We start from the raw sequence: 22,710 nt of genomic DNA, 5'->3' as shown, positions 1-22,710 counted from the left end.
GTGTGTTAGGAAGGATTTCCTGTTTTCTGACATCGAGTAGGTTTGATTCATTACCCATGGGAAAAGTGAGTGTGTGTGTGTGTGTGTGTGTGTGTGTGTGTGTATAGTACACAAATGCACACACAAAATACCATGTTTATGAATTGAGAATACTCTTAAATAGATTTAAGAGGTTAAAAAATATATCTGTGTATATGTGCATGTATACATACATCCAAGTATGATCACTACTGGCACAACATGTAAATACAAACACATTCCTGATGGTTGCTCAAGTATATGGATGAGGAATTTTAGTAAAATTATTTCACCTATTCAAGTAAAAAAAATGAAAGTGGTGGTGTTACTAGAGTTTATTTTGACATTTAATCTGAGACCACTCATCTTGAAATATTAAATGATACTTAGAAAGCTTGTTTTAAACATACAAAGGTGATAATTGTGTTTTGTATTTCCCCATCATTATGTATTAAATTATACTTCGGTAATACTAAGTTATTTTGGAGCAAATTGTTATTCCTCTCAGGCTCACTTGTTTCTTGCAGTGCTTTTTACGATTGTTCATTTTTGCATAGTCTTTCATTAACAGCTCTTTTTGTTTTCTTTCTAATCAAGTAGCATGCCTACACTTCTTCACGTGAAGTCTGCTTTGACGTCTTGTAGCCAGTGATGTTTGACAAGAATATTCTGTGTCTGGGATTGACCTCTGTGAGGAATGGGTGACTAGTCTGTTCTCAGTAGAGCATCTTCAGCTTTGAATTTCACCCCTTTTGACTTTTTCCTGGGGTATGCATTGTTTGGTTTTGGGATGATATGTTTGTTCAAACTAACTTGGTTACTGCAGAGCTTTTTTTGTTGCAGTTCTTGCAGCAGCTGGAAAAGTTATTTCAAGAAGGCAGATTGCCATAGTGTTCCTTCTGGCGTGTGCTCACCTTTGTGTATGGGTGTGTCAACTTTTGACGTTAAATTTTTAATATTAATAGATTATTTTATGGGAGAAAAACTGGTATAATCAATTTAAAAGTCTCTTTATGAGACAGTGCAGAATGATTTGCAGTGTTTTGTCTGTGCCAAATGAAAACACACGTTGAACAGATTGGTGCCACAAGCACTTCGTTCAGGGCTGGAGGGAGTGTTGTGTGTCATCGGTTGTCTGCTAGCTACACTACAGGATTTCCTTCTGAGAGGTTACGAGGCAGGAGGACCCAGACAGTGTGATGTGACGCCTGTGATACAGTGCTTCCTCTGACTTTGACTTCTGCTTTCAGTGATGGATGACGGAAGTTACCTACTCATATTAAAGGTGAACACGTAGGGCTTCCTTGCCGGTCCAGTGGTTAAGACACTGCCCTTCCACTGCAGGTGGCCTGCCTTCCATCCCTGGTTGGGGAGCTAAGATTCTACATGCTGCGTGGCGTGGCAAATAAAAAAAACAGTGAACACACTATTTTTCAATCCACGGTGTCAGTGCTTTGTGTATTAGCATCGCCACATACATGCCACTCATTAAAAAACCAATAACTCACAAAGTTCTGGCCATTATCTCTTAATAGGTGGGTGCGTTAATTCTTCCGTTGGTAATGTGAACACCTGCACACAGTTGTTCACACAGATTCTAATAATGCTGACTCCTGATTTAGCTTGCCCCTGGGGAGGTTGATTTAAACAAATCTGTGCCTGTTAACCGAGGGTGTGTCTTAACAGTTATTAATTGGACTTAAATTAAGCTCATTCGAGAAAGCCTCCAATTTTGATAGAATTTTTCTTTTTTTTTTCCCTCTTCCCTGAGATTGCCAGGTTCTAATAGGAAGGTGTGCCTCTGGTTGCCAGTTAAGCAGTATAGTTACGTCTTCTGTCAGGATTACTGGTAGTGCTGTGGCAGTTTGTGTATTATCATCCCAAGTTTGTTTTCTAAAAGGGTGTGGCTTGATCAAGTGTTGGATCTATTGGTAGAGTTTCTGAAAAAGTTCATTGCCATCATATGAGCCGATTATTTCAACGATACTTTTCTTACTGGTCTACTTGATTCCTGTCGTTTCTAGCTTTTGGTTCCATGCACTTGCAGATTTGTATTTTTTGAAATATCATTTTCCTTGGCAAAGGAACCTTTTAGTAGCTGCCTTATGCCTTTTTGAAAATCAGTTGTCTTTCTGTGAGCTCTGTATCAATATCTTATTGGGTTCTAGACTACTGGTTATAAGTAGGTTAAAGGCCTAAGAGTCAGGGTAAACAGCTACAGCTGCTGCCTTAAAGTATGATCTAGTTGGGTATTGGAAACAAAAGAGTAACCATTTTTGATTCTTGTATCAAATTATGATGCATTTACACCTATCACTTCTATGAAAAGATAAAATATAACCAGAGGACATTTGAAATAATCACTAGTGAGCAGGTGCATGATGAGAGACTAAAGAGATTTCACCTTGATCTGGAAAGAAGAGGCCTCAGAGGCAATATAATTGAGAGCTTTAAGTCATGAGTGAGATGGTGAAGGTAGGAGTCTCTAGGGAAGGCGGCAGGGCCCAGGGGTGGAGAGGTTTGGAGTTGGTACCCACCTCTGTGCAGCCTCGAGCATGTCACTTACTTCCCAGGGTAAGTAACACTCAAATAAGTAACACTGAAATAAATATATAGCTCTCTTAAAACTTTGCTTACGTTTAAGGACTAATTAAAGGAAAACAGTTCATTAACTCAAGTTGTATGGACTGAACATATAAATAGGTTTTAAAAAGTGTATAGGCAGTAATCTCATTTGTTATGAAAGGCTGGTATGGTCTTTGAAGCCATGAATTCTGAATCATTGAGGGTGTCAAAGTTCAAATAGGGCCTGTCCCTCCCTTTTTTTTTTTGGTCTTAAAAATACAGACTTTTCTGGATAGTCTTTGTTGGAAAAAACTAGCTCAGTGGACCAAGGGTCACAGTTCTTAATCGAAGTCTCATTGGTGTTCAGTTAACTGTTATTCGTGATATTTTCTTTCTGGTCATCACCATGGAGTTAAATGTGTCTCCTGTATTACTGTCTTGTTCATTTCCCTAGAACATGTCTTCCTCCCCGCTCCCCAGACACAATGCTAAACACACAGATGCCAAATAAGTATTTACTCATTGATATGACACTGACAACTTAGTGAAACAAGGCTTAAATGACTTCCTGGCCTTTACTTTGTTACTCTGCTGTACGGTTATCTACATTTTACAGGTGGGGTGTTAGGCCAGAAGCTAAGTGCTGCTTGAGGTGCAGCTGGGAGGTGCAGGGTTAGAATCCTGACGGGGGTGCTTCATCCCCAGGACTCTGAACCACCCTGCACTGCTGCTGCCTTGGGCGATCCTGCGCTGTATCCTCAAGCATGTGACTTGGACTTCCTTGGTGGCTCAGCCTGTAAAGAATCTGTCTGCAATGCAGGAGATGTGGGTTCGATCCCTGGGTCAGGAAGATCCCCTGGAGAAGGGAATGGCAACCCACTCCAGTATTCTTGCCCGGAGAATTCCTTAGATGGGAGTCTGGTGGGCTACAGAAAGAGTGGACAGGACTGAGCAACTAACACTTTCACTTTCGAGTATTGCAACATCTCATGCCTAATCTCCTTTGTTAAGCTTGGTGTACCACTAAACTAATGTATTTATTTACTGTTATGCTTGCATCCTGAAGTTGACAAGGGGTACATTTAAAATCCTATTTTGTAGTGAAGCCATTGAACCAAAAGAATCTTCCAAGTTCTATGTAATATTGAAGGGGGAAAAAAGTGGAAAAATTGTGATAAATTAAGCAAAAAGCTTTGTTTCTTTTAGAGTTGAGACACAGATGAAATATACTACAGACCAGTTTTTTTTAAAAAGCATTTTTTTTCCTGGGTTATAGAAATGACCTTTTTGTTCAGAAATATTTCTCTTTCTCTTTTTCTTGTTCACCCTAGGATTGCCCCTCTTATTTATCAGATATTCAGATAGACAACACATTACCTAAGAAGCCTTTTAAAAGCTTTCACTTAAATTGGAAGAAATCACATTGTAACTTGTAGACTCAGTGTGGTTTATGAGGTATATAGTTCCTGCAAAAAGCTTTATTAGTTTCTATCAGAATTGAGACCCAGTTGAAATGGACTACAGACCAAAAAAAAAAAAAAAAAATCCTTTAGCTGGAGAAAGAAACTATGCAATATTTATTAAATGCTTATTGCATAATTGAAAGTTTGCCTTGCTTTTAGTTTCTTTTCTTGATAATGCATCTTACCAAACTAATGTTAGCTTTTTCTGATTGAAGTCTGGATCCAGAAATAACGTAGAAATACAGAAAGCCTAGGCACGGTGGAAATTGTGCTAGGATACTTCTTTCTCGGCTGTACCATCACATCTCTTTGTGGTGCGCTAGAGGGATTTTGGTTAGGTTGCAACCTTACCATCCGTCCTGCATCTGATTTTCGGAGTCTGACATGCAAAGGCTCACCTGCCAGGAGGCCCATAATACCTGTAGTGGAGGAACTACTTAGCTGAAACGGAACTGATACACGTACATTCTAAAAATAATCTCTAACAGAAATTGATATGTGATCTTTTTTAAGATTACTTTTTTAAAAATTTCACTTGTGAGATTTAGTCACAATTTTTTTTCATAACTTAACTTTAGTTGGTGAAACAAGCAGGCTCTTTGCAAAGTTGGTGGTGACTTTTTTGTTTTGTTTTTGATTTACACTTTATAGTGGGACTAATAAAGATTCATAACCTTTAGCTTGTGTTTGAGGTTTCTCAGACCTGCAGAATGAATTAGAAATAAATCATCAGCTCTTTTTTCATGCACTTAACTGTTTGACTTGATAGAAATTCCCCTCGCAGCTCTTGTCTGTTGGTCTTTTGTTGGTGTTTGCCATTGCCACTAAGGAATAACTGGAAATTGAAAATGAAGTTTAACTTACTTCCTAAAAACTAAAACTTCTCAAGAAGGAGAATAGAACTATGAAATAGGGTGAAATTTGAATAATACATGTGGATCTTTTGATTTTGCCTTATCTTACTATAAAGTCAAATTCATTTGTTTGGAAACTGAACTGTATGTAAGCAGCATGTAAATGCAAGTGATAGTAAATAGAATTTAAAATTAGATCCTAAATCAAATACTTATCATTTGTCAAGAACAATTATTAGTGATTTACAAATGTTAGAAAATCATCGTCCTCTTGATGATTTTTGAATAATATATCTTGGAATTCTTTTCCTTTTCTTTTTATACTGGAAGGATCCATAGATTAAAGCAAAGATAAATGTCCTTAGAATTCTTTTTAACATGTATGCAGTGATGTATGTGTATCTCTTAAAAAAAAGAAAGATCTTGTCTGGAGGCCCTAGTGGAAATGGGCAATAATACAAAAGTGGACATACGAAACACGTGTTGCAACTTTTTACTCTTACATACTACAGATTGTAAATTTACTATGTCAGGTTACCATAGCAGTTTCTTAATGCTTTTTTTTCACTTCCATACTTACTTAAATACTGTGTTTGAAGTAAGTCTTTCAATAAACTGACTTTCATAGGACTGGTTTAATAGAAAAGTAGAGACTCTGAATCAGAAGATTGGGACTTGAGTCTTGCTTTACCATTTTAACGTGGACAGATTTTTAAACTTCTGTAAGCTTCCAGTTCCTCATCTGTATTTCAGGGATAAGAATTCTGCTTCATGGAATTTTTTGAGATTAAATGAAAATACATGTGAGGCATCCGGCATATATAATAGGTGGTCAGATCAGTAAAATATTAGTTCCTTTTTCTTCACTTAATTATCCAACATAAATAGAAGTATGTGCTTGTTAATTATGTGATGGTTTCCAATATTTTATTGTATTTGGAAATGTGAATAGGGTAGAGCTTAGGTTATACATGTTCATCAGAGTTTTAAAAAAATATTCCATTTTTTCCCCTGATAATAAAAATAACCCATGTTCAGTGTGGAAAATTGGGAAGATATTGAGGAGTATATAAAGAGAAATGACTTTCTTTATATAGTTCTAAAGAGAATCACTGTTACTATTTTGACATAATATTTTGACTTGCATCCTGCTTCCTGGATATGTTTGTGCACACACATATACACATACACACCCCCACACACATATTTATGTTCTTTTATAGTTGCTTTCATTTTGGAGGAATCCATAGATTAAAGCAAGGATAGTTAGTCGCTCAGTCATGTCAGACTCTCTGTGAGCCCGTGGACTGTGGCCCGCCAGGCTCCTCTGTCCATGGGATTCTCCAGGCAAGGATACTGGAGTGGGTTGCCATGGCCTCCTCCAGGTGATCTTCTCAACCCAGGGATCAAACCCAGGTCTCCCACTTTGCAGGTGGACTCTTTACCATCTGAGCCACCAGGGAATGAATGAACTTAAAGTTCTTTTTAATGCGTATGCAGTGGTGTGTGAATTTCTTTTAAATGGCCTTTCCCAGGCACCCTTAGCCTCTTTTTAAAAGAATAATTTGTTTTTTGGGTGTTCTTATCTACCTACATGTATTTATTTTTTTTATTATGGGAAAGTTGGAAAGTTCAAGCATGTGAAAACAAGAGTAGATAAAGTGTAATGAATTCCTCATGTGCTTGTCTACCAGTTTTAACAATTACCGACTCCTGGCCAATCTTGTCTCATCTCTTTCCCCACCTTTCACTTTGTATTTTGAAATGATTTCCAGATATGTTTAATTTCCAATATTTCCATAGCAGTGTTCAGTCCCTAGTTCAAACAAAATAACCGGTGTTTTTCCTTTTTCAGACAATGAGTGCTTATAGCAGTGGGATAAGATTTAGGGAGAATTCTACATTCATTCATTTTTTATTTTGTAGTGGCCCACCCTGACTTTTTAACCATTTTCTTAACCATGATACCGAGATAATAGAATTTGCTACTAATCATACACTCTTTGCATATAATTCTTGTTAAATAAATGCTAGTTTATGGAATGATTGGTACAGAATTCAAATTCTATTGAAGATCTTTCATACCATTTAAAATTGGGTGGTGATTCCTTAAATACTTAAGTTGAAGGAAAAGGTTGAATGTTGTCACATTTTATGAGTAGCCAAATTGTTAATATAATAAATTTTTGTCCTTACTGATACTTTAATTCTCCACCCCAAACCCCACCCCAGCTGTTAGGGAAATTATTTCATGCTCAAATTTACTTGCCTATGCTCTTCATATTTTTCAAAAATTACTTTTTGATTTTTAGGGGGAAGGACTCAGCCTGTGTTCTTCAATGTGTATATTTAAAAATTGTTATTATAGAACATTTCAAACATTCATAGAAGTAGAGAGAATTAAATAAAAAATTACCAAGTATCCAGTTCAACAGTTGTCAACCTTATTTCATCCATAGTCAGATCTACTACCCCTGACTCAGCCTTCATTGTTTTGAAGCACATTTGACATTCTGTCATTTCATTTGTTAAATAATTGCACTTCAATATGCTATTCGGAGAAGGCAATGGCACCCCACTCCAGTACTCTTGCCTGGAAAATCCCATGGATGAAGGAGCCTGGTGGGCTGCAGTCCATGGGGTCACTAAGAGTTGGACACGACTTAGCGACTTCACTTCACTTTTCACTTTCATGCATTGGAGAAGGAAATGGCAACCCACTCCAGTGTTCTTGCCTGGAGAATCCCAGGGATGGAGGAGCCTGGTGGGCTGCCGTCCATGGGGTCGCACAGAGTCGGACACGACTGAAGCGACTTAGCAGCACCAGCAGCAGCAATATGCTATTTGTGAAGATAGAATTTAAACTTGTAGAAGTTTTACAGCTAGCTATACAGAGCTCAGTATTTCAAACTAGAATGCAAGAGATGCCAACAGGCAATTCATGATTATTTACATAATTCCTTTTGTTAATGCTTTGTTCTGTTAAGGTTTTCCGGAGGAGGCAAAGGGTGGATTGGGCTTCCCTGGTGCTCAGTGGTAAAGAATCCGCCTGCCAGTGCAGGAGACAGTTCAGTCCCTGGGTCCGGAAGTTCCCCTGGAGAAGGACATGGCAACCCCCTCCAGTTTTCTTGCCTAGGCCCATTGGCAGAGGAGCCTGGTGGACTGCAGTCATGGGGTTGCAAAAGAGTCTGACACTACTCAGCCACTAAACAACAGTGAGGTGGATTAATGTTTCTGGACTCTTGGGAATTCGGGGTGGAGACATGCATGCTGGACCAAGTAAAAGGCATGGTTTGTATAGGGCTGAAGAACGAAATCATTCAGCCTGTTGATTCAGAATAGACTTGAATAAACCAGTATGGCAGGGGCAAAAGTCACTGGGTTTGAGGAGTACAAAGTAGGTTGAAAGGTTAAGAGAAGATTAAAGGAAAAAGAATCTCGGATGCAGGGCTAAGATGTTTGGCTCGCTTTTGCTATTGGGTTGAAGTCCATTGAAGGCTTTTAAACTGGACCTGTGGTGATAGAGTATTTGAGGAAGAGCAGTCTGGAAGGTTTAGGATGCAAAGAAGGTTTAGGATCCGAAAGTGAGTAGAAAGTCAGCCTGCTGTAGTGATTGAGACTTAAGCTGATGAAGACCTGATTTAGGCAGTGGCAGTGGAGGTGGAAGAGGAAGGATGGGGTCCAAGGTGATTAGGAAGGAACTGGATGTAGTAATTGATCAGAGATAGGAGGTGATAAGTAAGATACTAAATAGATAACTTCTGCCTGGGCCAAACTGTAGAGTGGGGCTGACGATGGTTCCTTTAAGGAAAGGCCTACACCTGAAGTTTGGGAGGAAAGGAGTTGAGGGGGCCTGGGAGCTGACTCTTAGGTAGATTTTCCTGTGTGTGTGTCATGTGGTTTTGGGGGAAAAAATGGTATATATTTTTTCAAATTAATTGCTTTGGCAGTTTTCTGATTGTGCTGAGGTACAAAAAGATCATTTTAATTTCAGAGTTTTAATCTTAGCTAAAATTTGACTTCTGGAGACGATTGTTGTTTCATGTTAGAGAAATCTTTCTTTCAATACTTACACTTTTGTAAGTAACAAGTAAACTTGAACACTTAAAGGGATTAGAAAAAATAGAAAGTTGATTGTTTCTTTATTCTCAGCCTTTTCCGTTGCTGTAGCTTATAGGGTTCTTGTTATCCCCCGCAAAGCCCTTCCTGAAGTTCCCGGAGAGCGGCAGCCTCGGGTCTTGCTCTTGAGCCCCGACCTAGCCGCGTGGCCGTCCGCGGCATCCCTTGCTGTCTCAGGCCAGTGCGTCTTCCTCGGCTCTGAGTTACCGCCTCCCCCACATGTCATCCTGGTGCGAACTGGTGTGAAGAGCTAGCTGTGTTTGCTCAGACCTCCGGGCCCCTCACAATAGTTTGACTGAAGCATCACGATTATCCGTGTTACCAGCGTAACCTGAAAACACGTGTTCTGCTCTGTCACTTTTCAGGGCCCAGTTGCACGTGCCCGCAGTGGGTCTTCAGAAGAGTTAATTCTCAAGTCATAGACTGGCAGTCGTCTAAGGTGATGTGGATGAGTCGATAGACTGACATCGTGGGAGTACTGCTGAGCTTTTCTTTCCTTTTTTTTATAATAAATGTGCTTCTTTCTTAAACATTAAGTTTGGTTGTGCTGGGTCCTCGGTGTTGCCCGCAGGCTTTCCCTGCTCGCGGCGTTGGCAGCTGCCCCATGGCGGGGTGCAGGCTTCGGTGCGTGGGCCCTAGCGCAGCTCCCAGGCCCTGGAGCGCGGGCTCAGGAGCGGAAGGCACAGGATTAGCTGCCCCACCGCATGTGGAATCCTCCCACACCAGGGATCAGACCTGTGTCCCCCGCATTGCAGGCGGATCCTTACCCACCGCGCCACCGGGGAGGCCTGGGAATCCTGCTCAGTTAAGGTGGCTGTTACTTAACGTCTTTCTGGGATCTCAGTGAAGTTCTTTTAGATTTGAAAGTCAGATGCCAAATAAAATTTTCTTTTTGATAATCTATAGTTAGAAACTTCTCAGTAGAGTTAGGTTTAAGAAGTGCTTTAAATCAACTGTACTTCAGTAAAAAAAAAAGAAAAAGTTAAAAAAAAAGTTGCTTTAAGCAGCTTAATCAAAATGAAAGCAAGCAAAGACAATTCAAGTGATGGAATGTTCTTACATGAACTGGGAAAATGTAACTCATCCTTTTGATTTTCATTAATAATTACTTTTCTTCAGGGTATTTAGTGGGGAGGACAAGGAGAGGTGAGATCACAGATCGGCTCAGGATAGGCAGATCTAGGGGGCAGTTGGTAGGGAATTTTTTTGTGGTTGAAAGTGAAATACGAGTATTTCGTTATTGGGACTAGAAGTAATCGCTTTGGGCAGAGAAAACTGAAAATGACTAATATCTAGTCTACTAGAGTTTTTTTAAAAGTAATTTCCCTGCGTTGCAGTTTGATGCTTTTAGAATAAAAGCTTAGTCACGTTAAGTCCCGGGGTGTCTGACTGTTAGTGACAGCAGCCATCTTGGAGAGCAGGCGGACGATGACCGAGTCACTCCGGGGACCCACCGTCGATCTGTTTATCTAGCCCTGACTTCCTCGGCCACACTCAGAGTCCTTTGGCTGCTGTGAAGACGGTCCCCACCTGACGGACAGAATTTCTGCTTTACCTTAAGCTCCCGTGGGCCTTGCCTTTCTAATAGGCTTGCCTTGGTCTCCTGCAGAGGAAGGTCCCTGGTCTTGAAATCCGCTGGGGCCTCCAGGGTGACTTTCCTGAAAGCCCCGGACACAAGCTCTGGCAGTTACGGACGGGAAAACATTAGCTTGTGCTGTATCTGAAGGCCCCAGTGTGTGAGACCAGTACCTAGGGCTGTGTAGCGCACGTGCTTATAATCTTGACGTACGTCAGGTTGTTGGCAGAATCTTGTTTACGTAGCTGGAGTATCTGGTTATAAGGACTGTATGGCTATTACAGCTTAATTAAAATTAATTGTAATTATATTCAAATGACAATAACAGGGTACTCTTTACCAATTTTTCACTAACTTGGATTTTTTTTTAGTAGTATTTCCTTTGTTATGTAGTGTCAGATTAACCATGAGAAAATTTGCCAGTTCAGTATTTTAACTTCCAGGCAATATATTAATGTTTTAAATAAGCATAGACTTTTCTGTTGCATTGTGTGTGAATGAAAGCCATGTTCATACTATTCAGCTGATGTTGTTCAGTCACTGAGTCATGTCCAACTCTTTGCAGCCTCGTGGACTGCAGCACGCCAGGCTGTGTCCTCCACCATCTCCCTGAGTTTGATCAAATTCATATCCATGGAGTCGGTAATGCTGTCTAGCCATGTCATCCTCTGCCGCCCCTTTTTCCTTTTGCCTTCAGTCTTTCCCAGCATCAGGGTCTCTTCCAGTGAGTCTGCTCTTCACATGGGGTGGCCCTTTGGAGCTTCAGCTTCAGCATCAGTCCTTCCAGTGACTATTCGGGGTTGATTTCCTTTAGGATTGACTGGTTTGGTCTCCTCCCTGTCCAAAGAGACTCTCCAGAGTCTTCTCCAGCCCCACAGTTTGAAAGCCTGAGTTCTTTGGCACTCAGCCTTCTTTATGGTCCAACTCTCACATCTGTACATGGCTACTGGAAAAAGTCATAGCTTTGACCACATGGCCCTTTGTGGCAAAGTGATGTCTCTGCTTTTTAATATGCTGTCTAGGTTTGTCATAGCTTTCCTTCCAAGGAGCACACATATTTTAATTTCATGGCTGCAGTCATTGTATGCATTGATTTTTTTTTTTTTTTTTTAGCCCAAGGGATTAAAACGTCACTGCTTCCGCTCTTTCCCCTTATGTTTGCCATGAAGTGATGGGACCGATACCATCTATCTTAGTGTTTTGAACGTTGTGTTTCAAGCCAGCTTTTTCACTCTCCTCTTTCACCATTTTTGCTCTTAGAAGTTACTTTGTTTAATACTAGCCTATGTAAGTTTTGTTTGAGAGTTTTAATAAGGGGCATCGTAATTTTGGGTTGTTTCACTAATCAAGGAAATGTGTAGGATTGTAATAAAGTGGAATTGAGGGATAGTAGAATTATTTCTAACTGGGCTTGCAGAATCACAGATGACTTCACAGTTGCAGTGACATTCCACCTGGGCTTGGAGGATTTAATCGTTTTATGATAGGCAGAATATTGGTTATGTTCACCCTTCCTCCTGGAAAGACATAGCTGGAAGTCAAAGCTACGTGGCGTATTTTTGGTGACGTTGAGTTTAGAATGTGGGCTGTCTTGACGTCTGATAGGAAAAGTCAGGAAAAGTACTTGAACAGTTGGAAGGTTTTTGATGTTTTACTAAGAAGGCAAAGCTGTTGTGCCAGCACTGAAGAGTCTCTGAGCACTTAGAACTTGGTACTGGCCGTGTGGGCTGAGGGATGGCGCCCTGAACGCTATATGTGGCCTTCTAGCCGGAAGATGAGTTGCTGGGTAGACAGTAATGCTGCGACAGATGATGCTCCAGAGGATCAGGTTGGGGGTGAAGACGGCAGCAGCCAGAGGTGATTCAGATTCAGACAGTGTTGAGGGTCATGTACTGTTTTATTCTGTGATACTGACCATGTTTGGACATCTGGACTAGAATGGGAGTTGAGTTAGTTTACACTTAAGCGTATATTCTCTTCTCCGCTGGGTTCTGGTTGCTCTCTGCTTCCTTCTATTCTGTTACATACTGGTCTTAACTGGTTGTTATCTTCATCTGTGGGCTGAATTCTATACCTTGAATTGTGTTTCAGGAATAGCCACGTCATGTGATTGTGGAAAAAGAAGGTTGATACGATCTTCAGCTGTCTTGAGGTCTGTGGCGGCTGGTGGAGTCTGTGGCAGACTGGGGTGTGTTGCTTCCGACTTGACCCCAAGAGAAGTTTTTGTTATTCCAGGCAATTGTAAATTGCTTGGTTTTCCAGCCTTTTCTCTTTTGTCTCTGGGTTGAATTATTTTTCTTTTATTGTGGTCAGTTGGTGCAAGGTTAAGTTCTCAATATGACAAATTCTCAATATGACATGTTGGCTTTTTGAGAGATTTTCTAGAATTCTCACAGTTCTTTTCTGGTGTCATAGCTCACTGAAGTTTATTCTAGCGCATTTGGTTCAGAAAACTTATTAGATGAGACTTTGGGGTGTTCTTCCTCTAAATTTTTTCTTACAGTTCGGTGCCACATGGAAAATTTTTTTGTTTTGTTTTAGGAAAGACTTGTTTAGTTCAAGCTTCTGTATAATTCTGACACTTTTGTAATATTCCAGCTTTGACAATTTTTTTTTACAAAAAGTAAGTTCTTGATACACTTCTTTCAGATAGGAGTTAGGCTCACAAAAGTCATGTAAGCATCATACAAACACACTAGTAAATGTTTACCTTAGTTTTTCTCCTTTTAGTAACATTAGGGAGCATTTATTATTGTCAGAATTCATTTTTTTTTCCTGTTGTGTTTTGAGTTCAAATCAGTAGCCCAAAGGTTATATGGATTACAGGTGGTGGGTGTGTGTGTGTGGGGTGTGTGTGGGGATGTGAGAGTGTGTGTGTGTCTGGGGTGTGTGTGTGGTGTGTGTGAGTGTGTGTGGGTCTGGTGTGTGTGTGTGTCTGTGGGGTGTGTGTGGGGGGGTGAGAGTGTGTGTATCGTGTGTGTGTGTGTGGGGTGTGTGTGTGTGTGGTGTGAGAGTGTGTGTGTGTCTGGTGTGTGTGGGTCTGGTGTGTGTGTGTGTCTGTGGGGTGTGTGTGTGGGGGGGGTGAGAGTGTGTGTATCGTGTGTGAGTGTGTGGGGGGTGTGTGTGTGTGTGGTGTGAGAGTGTGTGTGTGTCTGGTGTGTGTGTGTGTGTGGGGGTGAGGGTGTGTGTGTGGGGGTGAGAGTGTGTGTGTATCATGTGTGAGTGTGTGTGTGGTGTGTGTGTGTGGGGTGTGTGTGGGGATGTGAGAGTGTGTGTGTGTCTGGGGTGTGTGTGTGGTGTGTGTGAGTGTGTGTGGGGTGTGTGTGTGTGTGGTGTGAGAGTGTGTGTGGGTCTGGTGTGTGTGTGGGGGGTGTGTGTGTGGGGGGGGTGAGAGTGTGTGTATCGTGTGTGAGCGTGTGTGGGGTGTGTGTGTGTGTGGTGTGAGAGTGTGTGTGTGTCTGGTGTGTGTGTGTGTGTGTCTGTGGGGTGTGTGTGTGGGGGTGAGGGTGTGTGTGTGGGGGTGAGAGTGTGTGTGTATCATGTGTGAGAGTGTGTGTGGGTCTGGTGTGTGTGTGGGGGGTGTGTGTGGGGGGGGTGAGAGTGTGTGTGTATCGTGTGTGAGTGTGTGTGGGGGGTGTGTGTGTGGGGGTGAGAGTGTGTGTATCATGTGTGAGTGTGTGTGGGGGGTGTGTGTGTGGTGTGAGAGTGTGTGTGTGTCTGGTGTGTGTGTGTGTCTGTGGGGGGGGTGTGGGGGGGTGAGAGTGTGTGTGTATCGTGTGTGAGTGTGTGTGGGGTGTGTGTGTGTGTCTGGTGTGTGTGTCGTGAGTGTGTGTGTGTGGGGGTGTGTGAGAGTGTGTGTTGTGTGTGTTGTGAGTGTGTGTGTGTGTATGTGAGTGTTTGGTGTGTGTGTCTGTGGGGTGTGTGTGGGGGAGTGTGAGAGTGTATGTTGTGTGTGTGTGAGTGTGTGTGTGTTTGGCTGAGCTCCACGGCATGTGGGATCTTGGTTCCTCTGCCAGGGATCGAACCCGGGCCCCGTGCAGTGGGAGCGTGGAGTCGTAACCGCCGGGCCACCAGGGAAGTCCCTAAGTGTGCTTTTAACAGGAATTGTTGCCATCAGGCAGCTTGTTTTGAAGCTCTTTCTGGTTACCGTTGGCACTATGAGTGTGTAATATAGGAAGGCATCTCAGAAGTCAGTCTGGAGCGCGGGTGAAAGAGGAGCCGTTTGCGTGTGTGCGTTGCGCTCGGCGTGCCCCTTGGGCTGGGGTTCTGTCCGTGGTTGCTGCGTGAGCGACCAGCGGGATGGCCTGCGTGAACATCCGTCATGTGCTCCAGCAGTGTATCTAGGGGTGGTATGGCAGGTGACAGACACGCTATCTCTTTCTTTAGGAAGTTAAGAATTTCCTTGAAAACTTTTAGTATTTCTTTGGAAAAAAATAAACATGTAAAGCCATGATGTGATACTAATTGGGAGCAGAAAGGCAGGCATGAAGAAAAGGTTTGTGTAGCGATCTGGGGTATATATTGTTGCCTTTTGTTTGCCAATTAATTAATTAATTGTTTGCCAATTAATGTTATCTTTCTTCTAGCCCGAGTGGTAAGAAGTTCAGAAGCAAACCTCAGTTGGCAAGGTATCTGGGAAATACTGTTGACCTCAGCAGTTTTGACTTCAGAACTGGAAAGATGATGCCTAGTAAATTACAGAAGAACAAGCAGAGGCTGCGGAACGATCCTCTCAATCAGAATAAGGTTGGTCAGTCAGACGCTCTCCCCGAGGTCTCCTGCATTGTTCTGTGTCCCTGGAGTTTTGGTTGTCTGAATGTCCCAGTTTGGTTTCTCTTCTCCCTTCCTTCTCCCCCCTGCAAAGCATTTTGATTTAATAAATCTGATTAATTTTCTAGTAGTTGGCTTACAGAGAGAGCCTGAGTAAAGATGTTGAAGACATTTCAGTATCTCCCTAGGCCAACGTATGTCACACTTCGTGCCCATTGCGACTGTTGACAAAAAATTTCTCTGTTGATGTTAATTGTCTCCTTTTTTTCCCCCCTTAAAATAGTTTGTGTTGCCCATGAAGAGGCAAAATTATATTGTGGTGCTAGTACCCTTACTTACCATATAATTTATTTATACGTCCCTTTTAACATTCAGGATCAGGATTTGAGAAAGAACAGTTTTTATCTTGACTTTTTGATGGTGTTGGAGAGTAGTATTCCTTAGGAATAATATTCACATTTTAATACTGTGATTGGAGTTTTTTCCATTAGCTCTTTTCTTAGTGAGTTGCTTAGTTGATGATTTATCATGTAAGAATTTACATGAGTAGCATTTGAATTATGCTAATTTAATTGTATGAAAGCCCCCAATATCTTTATAAGGAAAGTGCTGCACCTCCCCTTGTCCCCCAAACAACTAATAAACCTTTTTTATTTTCCCCCCAGTTTTTTTCCCCTCTAAATTTCAGAGAAACACGTGTGTGTGTGTTACCACACGATTGTCTCCCACTGACCGTGAAAGGGGTGGCAGGAAAAGGAAGGACTTTTCTTTGTAGGGCCATGGCTGGCGTAGGCCTGCGTGCCCCGGGGAGCGCTGCGTTCGCCTAAGGACCCGGGGCCCACGTGTTGGGGGGCGGCCGTGGGTCCAGGCAGGCGCGCGCTCACGTTCTGGCTCTGCCTCTTCCTAGCTCACACCGTCACTGGCACCGTGATTAACCTCTGGTGGCTTCAGGTTTCTCATCTGTAAACTTATGATCATAAGATCTTTCCCTTAGCATCGTTGTGAGCAGCAAATAGGAGTTTCCGTTAAGTCACCTAGCATGTGCCTTTCCTTTTCCCCTTATAGCTTCCTGAGCACCAAGCTGCCTCGGTGAACAGGTGGCCAGGATGGGAAACTTTCTGACCCAGCCTCCCTCCCTCCTTGCCTTTTACTTTTCCTGGAGACTATGCGGTCTCTGCTTCATATCCCTCTTTTTTCCAGAATTTAGCTCAGCAGTTTTTTTTTTTTTTAAAGAATAGCTTGATTTCCAAAGGCCTCGTGTGGCGGTGAGGATGCACTCCTCATGTACTGCATTAGTTACCTGGCCTGACTTTCCAAAGGGGCGTTGGCAGGTTCCTCATTCAGAGAGGCAGAGCTGGAAAGGGATGCTTGGAATTGCCTCCGAGTTGCCTCCCTAACTGGTGTCTGGTTCTGAGGGTGTTCAGGGGGCTGGGATTAGTGGTAGGAGTAGGGGGGTGCTCAAGTTCAGGGCCTTGCGTGTAACTAGGTCACTAGTGTACCTAGGGCTGAAGCTGTATGATTTCAGCTTAAAGCTTGATTCCGGGCTTATTTTGCTTTTTAAATGTAAGAGGAAAAATTAAGATGTATTTTTCTGAAACTGCCTTTTTAAAGCTCTCAACAGTCCTGGACATCTATTGGAGGGGCTTCAATGTTTATGAAATGAACAGAATGCTTCCAGAGCACCCGTTGTTAGCAGAATCACAGTTGAGCTGCGCTCAGTGTAATGTGCAGATGTACCTCCCGCTAGTTAGGTTCACTACAAGCCTAAAACTAATTCGTCTCTTAGTTTGTGTGCACCTTTCCGCTCTAGCTGCGCTGGACCGCTCGTCGTCCTGCTCCGTGGCATGCGCTTTCAAGACTGCTTGCTCATGTGCTGTTTGCTCTGCTTGGAATGTGCTTCCCCCCCCTCCATCTGGTGACCTGCTCCTCATCCGAGGCCCAGCTCCATTGTCTCCGTCTCTGAAGCCTGCCCTGCACCCTCCGCCCGAGCCGGGCCCTCCTCCCGCAGGCCTGCCCGTGCTCGGCCACGGGACCTGTGGCTGTCGGGCTGCTGCAGCTAGACTGTGAGCTCCGCGCGGGCAGGGCCCATGGCTCTCGTTTTGCTTTGTTTGGTGTATAGATATAATCCAAAGCCTGGCACACGGTAGGTACTTCATAAATGTTTGCTGAATGTTTGTTTATTATCCACTTCATTCCAGAAGTTTACAGTGGCCGTAAATGTTGACTGAATAAATGAGTACACTGCATGTTTTGGACATGCCCTTTGTTAATCGTTGTTTTCTGAAAGCACTCTGTCTGAATTTGGGACCCTGATCTTATTTTTGCATCTGATTTTATTTTAGTTAAGACAGAAAATGTAGGTTTTCCTTTTTTTCTAAGTAAGCTCCCTTTTGAAGTAACACCAACATTAAATATCTCTATAAAGCGGAAAACATATTTGTGGGTTATTAATAACTATACCAGGTCTTTTTAAAGTAATCAGTATAGAGAAAGTTGAGAGATACAGAGATTTAAGGAGATTTAAACAGGAATCTGAGGTAGTGTTTGGCTTTGTAGGCAGATTGTGAAACTGGCTGAAGTTCATTAATTGCATTAATATTTTTTAATTTCCACTAGTTTTGTTTTTTAGATTCCACATATAAATGATAACATGCAGTATTTGTTTTTGTCTGTCTCACTTTTTTCACTTAGCATAATGCCCTCCAGATACATCCATATTGTTGCAGTGCCAAAATTTCATTCTTTTAAAAAAAAAATTTTTTTTTATGGCCAAGTAGTATTCTGGGGGGTGTGTGTGTGGTGTGTGTGTGTCTGTGTGCATTTATATATCAGATCTTCTTTCCCCGTTTATCTGTTGATAGACACTGTAGGTCGCTCCCATGTCTTGCTCACTGCTGCTGTGACCATTGGGCTGCATGTATCTTTTCAAATTAGTGCTTTTATCTTCTTCAGCTACATACTCAGGAATGGGATTTTTTTTTAAAGACTCTTATCTTGAAAAAATTAGAAATGTAAAGAACAATATAAACTTTGAATTATAAGCAATACAATTATAAACAGTATAAATTATAGTTTATATTGACTTGTATATTGATTTTAATATATCTTTTGTATCAGAGGGGAATTTACTGAGTGAATATCTTCAAGTATGTTTGGAAAGATACCTTTTGAAGAACTTTAAAAATGAGTTTTAATTCTTCTAGGATTGGTGGGTACAGTAGAGTGGAGATTGTCTTTCAGTTGATATTTACTAAGGCTTTTGCGGCACCTCTTCCTGTTTGTCTCAAACTCAGTCTCAACCTTGCCCTGGAAATCTGTTCCGTTCCTGATTACATTGTACCTTATTGATTTTCTTGCCACTCTCATAATTATTTCCAGCCCCTACTTCCATCTCTTTAGTTGATAAAGTCAAAATAACCAGTTTGTTACTGAAGATATTCCATTTGGTTAAAGGAAAAAGGCTAGAGAGCGATTTGGAAGTCATCAACCTCGAGCTGATTTTTTGAAGTCATGAGTGGCTTCCTCGGAGCTCACTCAAAGGGAGGAGTCGTAGGAGGGCAACACTGTTAGCAGTTTTTGTGATGATGGAAATGTTTCAGCCAGCAGTCACACGTGGCTGTTGAGTGCTTGAAAGTGCCTAGTGTGGTTGACTAACTGAACCTGTAGTTTTATTTAATTAAAGTTTTAATTAAATGTGCCTAGTGGCCACCATATTGGACTGCTCGGTTCTGGAGTGTGCCTCTTAAAAACGACTTTTGCTTCAAAATCTAAATACTGTTTAGGTGTTTATGCAGGCTTTGTTTTTCCAAAGAGGAGATGTTTCAAGGTTTTAAGAGATAACAATCCTTAACCTTTTAAGAAGGAAGTTAATTTCTTAAAGATACATTTCTTTAAAAATTAGAGAATAGTCTTAAGATAGAGTACAGTGATCCTCAGTGCATGATATATTTAAAGAACTTTAGTAGCTTAGTTTTCTTGCTGGAAATTTATTTTAATGTTTCAGATGTGTAAATATTAAACTGAATTCCTGTGTTTCTAGCTCTTAACAACACTGAAACATTTATGAATTAAATCTACAAAACTAGTAAAATTCAAGTTCCCTAACATTAATGTGACATATATTTTACAGCTTGCTCACAATATGGATCTGGTGTGGAACAAATTATATTTCACCCTGACTTGTCAATGCTGCTAATACCTTGGAAAGACTCAGTTCTTTCATCATATTTCTCTAGTCACGCAAACTGGATGCATTTGAAAATAGCATTATGGTCTCTTGAAGGAATTTATTATAGAAGGCTGCCATTATTTCTTGTCACGAATTACCTTGGTTTATGGGCTTCCCTGATGGCTAGTGGGTAAAGAACTTGCCTGCCAAGGAGAAGATGCAGGTTTGATCCCTGGGTCAGGAATATCTCCAGGAGAAGGAAATGACAGCCCACCCCAGTATTCTTGCCTAGGCAATCCCAGAGAGAGGAGCCTGGCAGGCTGCAGCCCACGGGGTCGCAAAGAGTCGGACACGACTGAGCGACTAAGCATGCATGGTAGTCTACTATTGTGACTGTAACCACAGATTGGACTCTGTGTGGTTCTGTCCTAAGTGCTCAATCACATCATTCAGCAGGTGATTTGCTCTAATTATCTTCAACAAAATAATAATAACATTCTTAAAGACAGCTAATGTATCTTGGGGGCAATAGCGTTGCACATTGAGAAACTTCAGTGAGTTGGTGGTGGTGCTGGGAATCAGATTAGGTGTTGGATGTAGAATGGGTACCATTTGGGAAAAGTGGAGGCTGGAAGCAAGGAGAGGAGTTAGAACAGTTTAGTCCAGAGAATGAATGAGGGCCTGGACTAACGCTGTAGCCAGGAGGTATAAAATGGTGTGAGACTCAAACAAGACAAGTTAGTACATGAGTCCCTGGTGATTGTAGAGCATGGGAATTGTTGATGCCTGCTCCAGTTCTGGGTTGAGTCCCTTGGGACAGTGGTTGATGGGGAATAGGGCAGGAAGAGCAAGTTTGGGGAGAGGGTAGGTAAGGAAGATTGAGTTAAAATGCTCTTTTTTCTTGGATTCTGAAAGATCTCGTAGACTTCCAGGGATTCCCGGGTCACGCTTTGAGAACTGTCATAGGGGTTTGTGAAACATTGAGATTGCCCAGTGTAGGAGCAGATAGAAAAGTACCTTGTCACATTGTACGCAGTGGATAAAAAATCAGCTATGTGGAGAGTAAGAAGGGACTTCCTGCAAGGTAGTAGGAGAATGAAGAGAATGTGGGATTGTGACAGCCTAGGAGAGGTTTTTTTGTTGGATGCTGTGGAGAGCTTGAGGAAGATAACGACTTTGTAGTATTCACTGGATTTTCAAACAAGTCACCTGGTGACTTAGATGTAACCAGCATCGGCAGGGTAGAAGGACCACAAGTCAGGTTTGGAATGCCAGAAACTTCCTGGGAAACCAGAAATTAGGAGCAAAGATGTAGCCTGCTGTTGTAAAAGTTAAAAAAATTTTTATTTAATCTTACTTGATTGCGACTTGCACACGTGGTGGAAAGGAGATTGCGTGAGGAGCATCTCTTTTGTCTTTGAGTCTGTCGGGCTCAGCCTCTTTCCTAGAGGAATTTATTGTCAGCCAGTTTTGTTTTTATACCCTTTCAGAGCTTCTGTGCATTTGCTGAGCATGTATGCATATGTGCATTTTTCTGCCTCTGTCCTCATAAAACGGTTAGACTGCTCTTGTGAAGTTTAAATGCGAGACGGAGGAAAGAGGACAGTGTTCGGAAAAGAAGGCACGCTCACGGAACGTATCGTGGTGGTATTTTTCCTTTAGGAGATGAAAGAGGCCAGCTTGGAACCGGGAGAGTCAGGAAGATCTCTAACCTGAGAGTGCACACTTCTGGATGCTCTCCAGGAACCTTTAAATGAAATGTTTTCTATTGTTTTTTCCAAAGGAGAAAGTCTTCACCAATTTCTCAAAGGAGAATGTAACTGAGAAAGTTAACCACTGCTTTACAACAGGAGAGGGAGCAAGGCTTTGGCAGAAAAGGTTAAGGGTCAGCTCACTTGCTGTAGCTCAGGTTAGACCTTTGTTTAACTGATGAGGAAGTTTTCAGGTATTGAAGTAGCACCTTAGTGGGGTGATTTATTTCAGAACTAGGGACCCCATTTCACCTAAAGGGCCCCGTGATAGGATCAGTCTGATTACCAGCTCCTGATATTGTGGTAAGATCTACTCGTTAGCTTCCACCTTCCTAGTATCTTTCCATCCAAACTGAAAATAGAGATCCTGTTCCTTCCATAAAACATGCCTGGCTGATGGGAAGGTAGCTAAAATCTTTTCCAAAGATGCTGGTGCTTTTTCCATCATTTATTAAGCCTTTGTTGAACAGAGTGGCTTCTGGTTTCCCTGTTGGATACGTTGGGGGCGGGAAGTGAAGAGAGTAGATCACAGATGATGAATCCAGCATTTCTAGGCCTTGAAGTCCTTACAGGGGATTACTGACATCTCACTTAAGTGTGGGCCACTCAAGTACAGGTTTTTGTTCAGTTGAAAGAAATGGACAAAAGCAGAAGTGAGGCACGAGTAGCTGTCACAACAGCACAGTGAGGAGTGATGGTGGCCTGGACGCGCGTGGTGATAGAAGAGAAGGGGTCCTAGTCTTGTTCTGAATGTGGCATTGACAGAACTCTCTAATGAACTGGGTGTGAAAGATGACAGAGAGGACTCAAGTGTGAGCCCTTAGATTTTAGGTAGAGTGAGTGACTAGGTGAATTGGGTTGCTATCTACTGAGATTGCCTTAGGAAAGAATTTATATGGGTGAATACAATGAATTCAGCTTTGAGTGTACAGAGTTTGAGATGCTTATTAAACATCCAGGTGGATTTGTCATGTCATGTGGGTATACTGATGTCTGAGCTGGAAAGTCATTAGGTAGAAAGTCACGTAGGTAGTTTTTCAAGTAATGGGCCTGGAGATTATAGACAGAAGGATCCAGAATGAAATTCTGAGAAAGTCCAGTGATTAAAATTGAATTAGAGTAGAAGGAATCAGCAGAGTGGATTGTAAAAGGCAGGAGAGACACGAGAGAGGAGAATATTTCAAAAAGGAGAATGGTCAGTTACATTGATTGCCACTGAAACGTTGAATGGAGGAAGACAGAAATTTCCATTGAGTTTGGCAGCAGGAAGATCATTAATAACCTTGATACCACTGGTTTCAGGGAAAAGAGAAGCCAGATTGGATTGGGTTGAAAGTGAATGAGAATTAAAGTTGCTTATCATGGACAATTCTTTGAGTAAATTTTCTTGACTAGGAAGGAGAATCACTAGATGGTAAATGAAAGG

General features: G+C 41.8%; 1 protein-coding gene across 2 annotated transcripts in view; it reads left to right on the top strand.

The window, feature by feature from the left end:
* Positions 1 to 22,710, top strand: part of MBD2 (methyl-CpG binding domain protein 2) — a 65,606-nt gene that overhangs the window by 1,675 nt on the left and 41,221 nt on the right. For both annotated transcript variants that reach the window (XM_065932753.1, XM_065932752.1), the window contains exon 2: positions 15,182 to 15,341. In XM_065932753.1, the coding sequence (XP_065788825.1) occupies positions 15,182 to 15,341 (160 nt within the window). The remainder of the gene's footprint in view (positions 1 to 15,181; positions 15,342 to 22,710) is intronic.

This window comes from Muntiacus reevesi, chromosome 4, assembly GCF_963930625.1.
Source record: "Muntiacus reevesi chromosome 4, mMunRee1.1, whole genome shotgun sequence".
Classification (NCBI taxonomy): Eukaryota; Metazoa; Chordata; class Mammalia; order Artiodactyla; family Cervidae; genus Muntiacus; species Muntiacus reevesi.
The sequence above is the reverse complement of the archived record's forward strand: the minus strand, read 5'-3'. Positions and strand labels throughout refer to the sequence as shown.